Source organism: Panthera tigris, chromosome B3, assembly GCF_018350195.1.
Source record: "Panthera tigris isolate Pti1 chromosome B3, P.tigris_Pti1_mat1.1, whole genome shotgun sequence".
Lineage (NCBI taxonomy): Eukaryota > Metazoa > Chordata > Mammalia > Carnivora > Felidae > Panthera > Panthera tigris.
This window is the reverse complement of record NC_056665.1, coordinates 145897398-145907800: the sequence shown is the minus strand read 5'-3', so window position 1 is coordinate 145907800 and position 10403 is coordinate 145897398. Positions and strand designations below refer to the sequence as shown.

Below are 10403 nucleotides of genomic sequence, written 5' to 3'. Positions count from 1 at the left end.
CACCCTCCACCCCACTCTCACCCTCCACCCCACCTCCTACCTCCCCCCTCCACTCCTCCACTCCACCTCCCACCTTCACCCCTCCACCCCCCCACCCCACCTCCACCCCTCCACTACCCCTCCACCCCATCTCACCTCCGACCTCCACCCCACCCTCCACCTCCACTCCTCCATCCCACCTCCACCCCTCCACCCCCCCCACCCCTCCACCCCACCTTTCACCCCACCTCCCACTCCCGCACTGAGGAGAGAACCAGAGGCTTGGGGGCATCGCAGGGCCTCAGGTATGCAGAGACCTGGGTGAGGTACTCCAGGAAGCACAGAGTTGCAGGCGGGGACAGTGAAGCTGGAGCGGAGAGTGCCTCTGTGACAGCTGGAGGTCCTGACAGTCCACCGCCGGAGGGGGCTCCTCCGGAGGGGGCTGGCCCAGACCCCTCACCTCCCGCTCACACTCACATCCCTCCTCCCACCACGTCCCGCTGTCGGACACTGGACTCAGGAAACAGGGCCGTGCGGCTTTGGATACAAAACTGTAAACACGAGTCTTTAAAATGACAGAGGCCTCCGTGGCCCCAAACGCTGAGCCAGAGGCCCCCACCAAGGGACCCCGAGGGACCGCACCTCCGCCCACTCTGTCCTCCCTTCCCAGCCGCCCCCCGCCCCCCACCGGCCGGCGCACTGGGCGCTGGGGGCAGGCTGGGCGCGCTGGGGGCCGGCTGGGGCGCTGGGCTGCGAGTCCGCGGTCCGAGGGATTCCTGAGATGAAGAAGCGGCCCGCGGCGCCCCCACCCCCCACCCCCGCCCCGGCCGGGGCACTCGCCAAACCTGGCCCTGGGGGGGGGGGGGGGAGCCCGCCCCCACCCCATCCCATGCAAGCCGCGCGGGGCCCCGTCACGTGCCCAGGGCGTCGCGCGTGGGCGAGGGCCCGTGGGGGCGGCCGGGCGGGCCGTGCAGCGGCGGGGGCGGCGGCACCGAGTTGCGCTGCGGCGGCGGCGGCTGCAGCTCCAGCGCGAGCGCGGGCGGCGGGAAGTCCCGCACCTGGCGGCGGTACTCGAGGAAGGTGCAGGCCTTGGTGGCCAGCGCCACCACGTTCTTGCCCACGAAGATGGCCGAGACGCGACTGTCGCGGAAGAGCGCCATGTTGGCGGCACGCGCCAGCACGGCCACCACGTTGACGGTGGCGAGGCTGAGCACGGGGTAGAGCATCATCTTCTGCGGCGCGATGTGCTCGCCCTGCATGCTGACCTCGCTGAGCGCCACGCACGGCAGCACCAGCAGCAGCATGTAGCAGTAGAAGAAGGTGAGGCCCTCGGCCCACAGCGGCAGCCCGGTGCGCGGCGGCTCCCACAGATTGGCCTGCATGTCCAGCAGGTCCAGCAGGTCCAGCGCCACCCAGAAGAGGCGGCCGCGCAGGTCCTCGCGCTTGCGGAAGGTGCGCACGTACTCCATGCGGTCGAGCGCCACCAGCAGCAGGAACAGGCCGGGCACGCACACCGACAGCAGCAGCGTCAGTGCCTTGCGCGCCACCGGGTCGGCCGCGCCTCGCCGCGCCGCCTTGTAGTTCTGGAAGATGAAGTAGAGCTTGATCTCCAGCACGAAGATGTACAGGAACCAGAGGATCATGGCGTAGCCGCGCTTGGCCGTGCGCACCTCGGCGCCCACCCACACGGCCACGTAGCGCAGCACCAGCAGGAAGCACACGTCGCCCACCAGCACGATGATGCACACGCCGATCTTGCGCGGGCCCTGGTTCTGCTCCACCAGGTACGCGTCCATGACCGCCATGCTGCCCATGATCACCAGCGTGGTCAGGCACACGTGGCGCCGGTCCGGGGGCGGCAGCACCATGGTCGGCCGCCGGGGCCCCGGCCTGGGCGCGCGTGGCCCCCACGCGAGGCGGGACGAGGCCCTGCGGCGGCGGAGGCGGCGGCGGCGGCGGCGGCGGCGCTCAGCCCGCGGGCATGGCGCGACAGGACCCGTCCAGCCGCTCTGAGGGCGCCACCGCTGCCGGCCGGCGAGCTCGGAACCTGGGGAAGACCAGAGGAGACGGTGAGGGCGCAGCCCGGGGGACAGCCTCCGCCCTCCCCTCCCCTCCCCCCCGCCCCCGCCCCCGCGACGCGCTTCCTGCGCGGGGCGCTGTCCCCGCGCGGGGGCGCCGGGGGGCTTCTGTCGCACGCACGCGCCGGTGCGCTCGCGGGGACCCGGAGCCGGGAGCGGGGCCTCCAGGGGGCGCTGCAGCCCTGCCTGAGACCCGAGACCGGCTTCCCGCGGCCGCCGGGAAGGAAATGGAACGGAAGTGGATTCTCCCGGCCGCGCGCATCCCCGGGCCCCGGCGGTTTGCCCCTGCTGGGCCCACGCCGTCGGCCCTCCGGCGTCCTCTCGCCCCCGGGCGCTTTGCTGGGCGGGAAGCGGGCCTGCGGCCTCAGCTCTGTGCGCTCCCGGAGCCCCCGAGGCCCGCGGAGGCCCAGGCCCCTTCCCTGGGCGCTGCGCTGGCGCTCCGGGCGTGTTTTCTGGTCCAGGACTGAGGGTCATCCAAGTGCTGAGGATCCCCTCCCACAAGCATCGCCACCCCTACCTCGGCGGACTCGGTGCCCCCACACACCCGTCCACAGGCCGTGGACCATTCCCTGCCCCGTCTCACCAGGGCTCCCATTGCCTACGGAGGCTCGTGCCAGTGGACGCCTGTCCCGCCAGGTACGCTGCCCTGCTCCCCGCGAAGGGGTGGCCCTCTGCCACTCCCCCCCCCCACCCCCGCACCTTTGGGGCCGTCTCAGGAAGCCCGCCCTGCGCTCTCACCCACAGGGACCTTCTTTGGGCTCTGCAGACCCCTATACTTCTCACACCCTTGGCATCGTCGTGACTGTGCTGGTCAGAGTCCCACACCAGACTGGGTCCCCACACCTGGGCCCGCACCCGTCACCCACTGAAAGTCACTTTGCAGACTTACTTCCACTCACTTCCAGCCAGGCCCCCTCAGCCCGCCTCTCCCCTCCGCAGCACCTCTGGCCCTGGGCTCTGTTTACTGCCCTGTCTAGACAAGGACATAAAATTTAATGTCCCCCGTGCCTGTGAAGCCTGCCCCTAGTGACACCACCGCCCTCAAGACTGAGGAAGGAGGCCCTCCACCAAATCCGCACCCCCACTCCTGACCTCAACACGGCTGCTGCCCCACCCAGGGGTCCCTGCAGCCACACACAGGCCCCCCCCTCCCGCAACTGTGAGCTCAGACACCTCCAGCGAAGGGTTCCTTGGGGGGAGGGGGGTCATAGCACCATGTCCCTACCAAAACAGTGTCTGGAGCCCCTGCTCCCCACCCACACCACACCCTCACCCCATTTTCAGCCACCAGGTGGGCACGCGTGACCCAAGGGGCCTCCTCCCACCCTGCCTCCTCTGGCTCCAGCAGCGGCCTGGGAATGGCCTTCCTCCCAGCCCTTGGCCAGGCCAAATAGCCAGAGAGCCGCTGCACCGCTCACCCCTCCCCATCTACTGCTTGGCTTTCTCGTTCCCTCTCTCAGCCACTCATCAAACCCGGGTTGACGATGCCAGGACAGACCCCATCCCCACGAGAGCTCGCAGGGGGATCCCCCGCCCCCGCCCCAGAAAGCCGGAGCCAGGGCCTGACCACCGCTCCCGCACACCCTGCCCGGCCTCTCCCTGGGGAGCTGGCCCCAGGCCCTCCTGCCCTGGCTTGTCCTGGGCTGGCCCTGCGGTCCCCCGCGTGCCGCCTGCCCGCCCCCCCTCCCCGAGCCGCCCCTTCGGTGCCCACCGATGGGGGCGGACAGGAAGGGGCCGCCAGCGCCGACCAGACCCAGGCTGCCCCAGACAGGCTGCGTCTCCGCCCTTCTGCCCAAGCCGGGCCCGGCCCTGCAGCGCCGCTGCGCATCCCAGCCCCTCCGCCCGACCCCCCGCTCGCCCCGCTCGCACCCCCCGGCCCCGCGCCTACCCACCGCCGGCCCGCCGAGCCTCCGCGCCGGGCCGAGGCCGCGCTCCCTGCGCCGTGCTCGCTCCCCTCGCCGCTCTCGGCGCGGCCCCCGCCGAGGCCCCGCCCCCGCCCGAGGCCCCGCCCCGCGCGGTGGGGGTCCCGGCGCCCCGCCCCCGCCCCCCCCCCCCCCCCGCAGCACCGGTTGCCACGGCGACAGCCCGGCGCGCGTAGCGGTGCCGGCGACCGCTGGCCCCGGGGAGCTGGACACCGCCGGACCCGCGCACCATCCCCGGGAAGCCCCTGCACCCTGCTTCACCCCACAGCCGGGTCTTCAGTCCCGCTCACGCCCTGAAATCCCGCTGCGGCCCCACCCAGGCCGCCCACCAGGGTGACCCCACTCGCCCTCGACAGGCAGCCCGAGGACCCCGTTCCCTGCCGCGGAGCTGGTCCGGACGCGGGGCCGGGCTGACCACCGGCCCTGTGCAAGCGGCCTGTGGGGACAGTGCGGTGGGTGTCGGTGCCGCGTCCCAAAGAGCCCCGGGTCCCGGATCTCTCCAGCCTTCCTGGCTTCCTTCGGAGGGTGGGAGACAAGAGCAGCCGGTGGCCTTCGTCTTCAGCCGTCCAGTCGCTCGCTCGGGTTTGGAGGCTCAGGCTTCCTTCCTCCAACCCCGGTCACCACTGTGTCCTCACGGAGCCTCCACCGCACATCCCAGGCCGTCCGCCTTAGGGTGGGAGGAGGGGAGCCCACCTAATGCCTGCTCTCCCACATCCCACGTCCCTCCGACAGAGGAGGAGAGGAGCGTCAGAGAGGTGCAGGGGCACCGGCATCCCCCTGATGCAAAGGCGTGAAGCACGACTCACACCAGGTCTGCTTACACTGAGGCCCTGAGCTGTGCTTGGGTCCACACGGGTGATGCGGTCTGTGCGGGAGACTATGGGACTGCCACGCTCCCTCGGCGCCGGGGGCGGGGACGTCTCTGGCCCAAGGGAAGCCAGGACCCTGGGCTGCCCAGGCCACCGACCCACAAGAAGCACAGACGAGGTGCTGTGAGAACTTACTGCGGTGAACCCCTCGGGGTGGCTGCTTGGGAGATACCAGCCCCCCACATCTGCTTTCACTGGCAGGAACCTGTGTGGTCAGGACCCCGAAGCTGTCTTTGTACCCAGGGAGGGGCCCCAGACCCCTCGGGGTGGATCTTCTCCCCCAGAGGCCTCCAGAAGCCCCCCTGCCTCAAGGCACAAAAGGCAATACGGAGGGAGGTGGGGAGAAGGCCCAGGACACACGACCCCCACCGCCTCCGCCCCAGGGAGCGCCAGCTGCACCCTGGCAGCCCCAGGAGGCAGAGGAGGGACGGGCTGCGTGGGAAGAGACCAGAAGCACCTCCCTGTGGCCTCCACTGTCCGGAAGGAGCTGCCCCCTCAGCCCCTGCAGCCTCTCCCCTCTGCCCTGCCCACCTCACCCTCACCCTGCCCACCTCGCCCACCTCACCCCTCTGCCCTGCCCACCTCACCCAAGTGCTCTAAAAGCCCAGTCCTTAGCCTCAAACCTGCAAAGCTGCTCCAGGGCTCCGCACACCTCCTGCCCCACCCCCAGCACCCTGGCGACTCTGCGCTGACCTCGCGGCGCTCCCCCTCCTGGCTCTCCCCTTTGTGTTAACATTGCCTGGGCGCGGAGGCGTGGCCCTCGAGGGTGGGCCCAGAGCGGGTGAGGACGGTTAGGACTAGGACTCCGGGGTGGCACCTCGGCTTCTGGCGGCCGCCGGCAACCCCTCCCCTTCCTTGGCTTGTGGACGCACCACTCCCATCCGCCTCGGACATCACGCGGCCTTTCCCTGTGCGTCTGTCTTCTTCTCGTGAAAACATGTGATGTTGGAAAGGCCCACCCAGTGACCTCATCCTAACTTGATGGCATCTGCAAAGGCCTCGTTTCCAAATGAGGTCGCATTTGGACGTTCCGGGGGTCAGGACTTAAACATATCTTTGGGGAGACACAGTTTCACCCGTGATGGACCTTCCCAACTTGCCAGTCTGACTGCGACCCCCTCACGAGGTGTCCCCATGGCCTTGACAAGAGGACCAAGCTCCCGGGCCTGGCTGTAGAGCTGCCCCCAGCCTGGCCCTGCCGGCCCCCCAGCCATATCTCTCAAGACAGGCCCTCACGGCCTTGCCAGGCTTGTTTCCCCCCCCCCTCCCCCGGGTACACCATCCCAGAGGCTCCCCTGGCTGGAACACCACTGCCCTGAATCGGGGTGGCATCCCCAACACCGTGCACTTCACTCCAGGCCTGGCCTCCATCCAGCTGTCCTGCCGCACTGCGGTCTGGCCGCCCGCCTTAGCCGCAGCCCCTCACCACCGGCCATCACGCCATGCAGTCATGAGGATGGGCTCCATGCCCCCCACCTGCCTGGAAGGCTGACGGAGCTGCACCAGATCACAGAGGGACCCTGGGGGGCTCATGGGTGCCTGGGGTCCCTCAGGAGCGAGAGCAACTTCACGTCTCTGACGCCTGTGCCAGGTGAACTGTGTGCTGGTCACAGGCTCCTGGAGGCCCAGAGTGGGTGGGGTCACAGCCCAGGGGGGGCTGCCCATCTCCGGCTCTGAACTCGGCTGCCGGTGACCGGGCAGGCCTCACCTCCCGTGCCCGGCGGAAGCACGTGAAACCCCGCGGGGAGAGCAGCGTCTCCGTTGAAGGCCTCAGTTATCCCACAAGTGATTTTTCAAACACCGCAGGCTGCCAGACTGGACTCCGGGAGCCAGCCAGCAGACACACAGAGTGAACCCCACAGAGACGAACCCCAGACACCCGAGAGACTGGAGGGATCAGGCGTGGTCCGGCACGGGGCCCTGGAAACGATGTGACGGACGAGACGGGGGGCAAGCACCAAACAGAAATTGTAGGGCTGAGAAACACAATAACCGGAATCAAGAGTCAAAGGGAGGGTGAACGGCAGAGTGGACGCACGGGGAAGACCCAAGGACGGGGACGGCAGGAGGAGCTGGGCGTCCTGAAGCATGGAGCCCGGGGCGGGGGCCACCCGGGCAGGAAGGTCTGCTCCGTGCACGGCTGGAAGCCCAGGGCCCCGAGCAAGACACAGCAGCAGTCTGAGGAGTTTCTGTCTCTGCCGAAAGATGTCAAAGCCTGAGTCCAAGTAGCCCAACCAACCGTAGCATCGTCACAATAAACCCCACACCTGTACACACGTCATACAATCTTTGTCTTTGGTGAAAACCGGAGAGAAAATCTGAAAGGCAGTCGGATGGCAGAAGCCTGAGAGTTGCGCGACAGCTGACTTCTCAGCTGCAACAGCACGACCCAGGAGACAATGGGACGGTGACTTTGACCCACCGCAGGAAAGTGCCGGCTGTGGTCGGCAGAGGAATGGCCCCAGAGAGGTCCACGTCCTAATCCCCCAAACCTGTGACCACGTCACGTTAGGCAACTGGGATTTTGCAGGTGTGATGACATTACGGGCCCGGCAGGGGAGGTCGTCCAGGGTCATCGGTGGGTCCGGTGTCATCACAAGGAGGTGGGGGGGGGGGGGTGGCGGGAGAGTCAGAGAGACACTGTGAGGCCCCAAGCCCGGGCAGGGATGACGGAGGGGGGCCGTGTGCCCAGGAGTGCCGGCGGCCCCTAGAAGCTGGAGAAGCGGGATGACAGGGCCTCCAGAAGGAGCCGTCCTCGATTTTAGCACACTGAGACCGCCACCCTCCACAGCTGTAAGGTAGTAGACGGGCGTTGCTTGCAGTGCGTGGGGGTGCGTTACAGCAGCAATAGGGAAGGAGTAAGTTGCTGGCCTGCAATCACTCTTTACTCAGACAAACAAGAACTGAGAGAGTTTGGGGCAGGCCTGCAGCAAAAACAGTGTGAAAGTTGCCCTTTAGGCGAAGAAAATAAGGGCAGGGAGGAAAGGAGAGCAGAGAAGGTGTCTGTCATAGTGATAAAAATGCTGAGATGTAGTGACGTGTAGAAAACGCGACGTCGAAATGCGAACCGACAACATATAAAGCAAGAAGGAAACAGAAGACGGTGTCGATGAGCTCCAGAAGCACCAAGCTGAAGCACCAAGGAACAGGAACACACTGTAGGGAGGAGCTCACCAAGCTGGCTTTAAGAGTCAACCCAGGGGCGCCTGGGTGGCTCCGTCGGTTAAGCGGCCGACTTCGGCTCAGGTCACGATCTCGCGGTCCGTGAGTTCGAGCCCCGCGTCAGGCTCTGGGCTGACGGCTCGGAGCCCGGAGCCTGTTTCGGATTCTGGGTCTCCCTCTCTCTCTGCCCCTCCCCCGTTCGTGCTCTGTCTCTCTCTGTCCCAAAAATAAATAAACGTTAAAAAAAATTTTTTTTAAAAAGAGGCAACCCAAAACAAAACAAAAGGGGGGTGGGGCGTGGAAACAGAGCAGCTGCAGAAATTAGGAAACTTTTCTAAAAGGCAGATTTAAACACCATTGTATGAGTAGTCACATCAAATGTAAATGGACTAAACTTTCCCATTGAAAGGCCAAGACGATCGCTCTGATTTCTTCAAAAAAGAAAACAAAACAAAACAACAAAACAGACCTTGTTTACAAGGAACACATAAAAGCCACGAGAAAGGAAAGGAAGAGACGCGGTCTGGAAATACGCCCCGGAAGCAATGCGGTTACAGAGCAGCCGCGGTGGGTCGCTGCGCAGGTACGTGCCCCCACCCTGGAGTGCTGCGTGGGGGGTGCTCAGGCTGAGTCATCACGGTGCCTGCTTGCACCTGCCGGCGGCCTAGGGCAAGTGTGTGTTTACACCCACACCCCGGCAAAGATCCATCCAACGTGGTTACACAGGAAGAGTTGCTGGGTCTTACGTTTGTTCGTTGCCGCCTTCTTTTCATGTCCTGGGTCCCCTTTTGGGGCGAGACAGAGCAGACATGGCCGACTCTGTCTCTCCCACTGGATGCAGCAATTAAAGGAGGACCACGCGTGGCTCACGCGAGGACCCAGCAAAGTCGTAACGGGCCGACTGTGGGAAGAGCCAGAATTTGAAGCACTACCGAAGTGGGGGTGGGTCTCGGGCTCTCCCTCCGCACCCCTCGGCCTGGACTCACCCCAGCCTGAAAGCTAGAGATGGGGCTGGGGACGTGGACAGAGAAAGCTCCAGGGGAGCTCTCTAGTTCAGGCTCAGGGGGCAGGAAAGAAAGGGGCGTCCTGATGCTCCCTGAGGCTGGGGGAGCTCCGGGCAGAGTGTCGGAGTGGGGGTGGTTCTCTTCTCCCTCACACCTGCCCCCAGGCGACCCCCCACCCAGCCTGCAGTGGAGGCACCAGTTCACATGTGCCTTGCGAGGGAGAAAACCTTCCTCTCCCGTGGGAGGGGACGTGGTCCCCAGAGGGCGGGGAGGGGAGAGAGCCAAGCGCTGCCCTCTGTCCAAGTCGCAGGAGCCGTCACAGGGAGTGTGCAGGAGGCGGGGTGGCCAAAGCCGCAGACTCTGCCAGAGGACTGGAAAGGGGAGCCCCGGGGAGCCAGAAAGTATCCAGAAAGCATCCCCATGACGTTCGTGCCTTCTGGGCTCACCCCAAGCTGTGTGTGCCTCCCAGGTCTGTGCACTGGGCTACAGGACAGACCGCAGCCGAGTCCCATACCGGCCACCGGGGGTAGTGCCCACACAGGACGGACCCAGGTAACACTGTAAAGGCTTTGAAAACCGCTGGCATTGAAACCACAACCCACAGAGGGCTGGGCCGATGGCGTGCTAAAAAAAAATGTCAACACTCTCAGTGGGATTTTTAGAAGAGCAGGTATTCATAACATAATCTCTGAGCGTGCGGGATACTATCTGGAATCATCCTGCGTGTGAGGAACCAGAACATCCAACGCGCAAGAGAGGAGAAAATCAAAGCCCCAGGGCAAGCATGACACAAAACCCTCAACAAAATATTAGCAAATAATATCTCCAAGGCACCACAGCCACACAGAGGGTATCCCAGGAATGCAAGGCTGGCTCGAGTCAGGAAAACAAATCCGTGCGAGCCACCATATTCACAGTCTAAAGAAGAAACGACGTGACATGACACGATCATGTCAACTGATGCAGAGACAGCATTTGACAGAATTCAACATCCATCCACGATAAATACTCTGAGCAAACAAGAGATAGAAGGGCATTTACTGACTCTAACAAAGGGCACCTACAAAGGGCAAAAACAAAAACAAACAGACAAAACTGAAATACTTAGTCCCAAAGGACTGGATGTTTGCCTTAATTACATATTAATTAACAACATACTTTTAGGTCATTTTACAGTAATCTGGCACATGCCGTTCTGACTGAGCAATAAAAATTAATGGCACCAGGGGTGCCAGGGTGGCTCAGTCAGTTAAGCGTCCGACTTCAGCTCAGGTCATGATCTCGTGATTTGTGAGTTCAAGCCCCGCATTGGGCTCTGTGCTGACAGCTCGGAGCCTGGAGCCCGTTTCGGATTCTGTGTCTCCCTCTCTCTCTGCTCCTCCCCCACTC

At 64.8% G+C, this 10403-nt stretch overlaps 1 protein-coding gene across 1 annotated transcript; it reads right to left on the bottom strand.

Annotated features, from left to right (window-relative positions):
* Window positions 1–890: 890 nt before the first annotated feature.
* Window positions 891–1871, bottom strand: TMEM121 (transmembrane protein 121). The gene has a single exon (XM_042987813.1). It carries the CDS (start codon window positions 1845–1847, stop codon window positions 891–893), a length of 957 nt encoding a protein of 318 aa, XP_042843747.1. The 5' UTR covers window positions 1848–1871.
* Between the last annotated feature and the right edge of the window lie 8532 nt (window positions 1872–10403).

Bases quoted from the DNA above. Each gene is read 5' to 3' on its own strand.
- TMEM121 (XM_042987813.1), bottom strand. From the start codon at position 1,847: ATGGTGCTGCCGCCCCCGGACCGGCGCCACGTGTGCCTGACCACGCTG.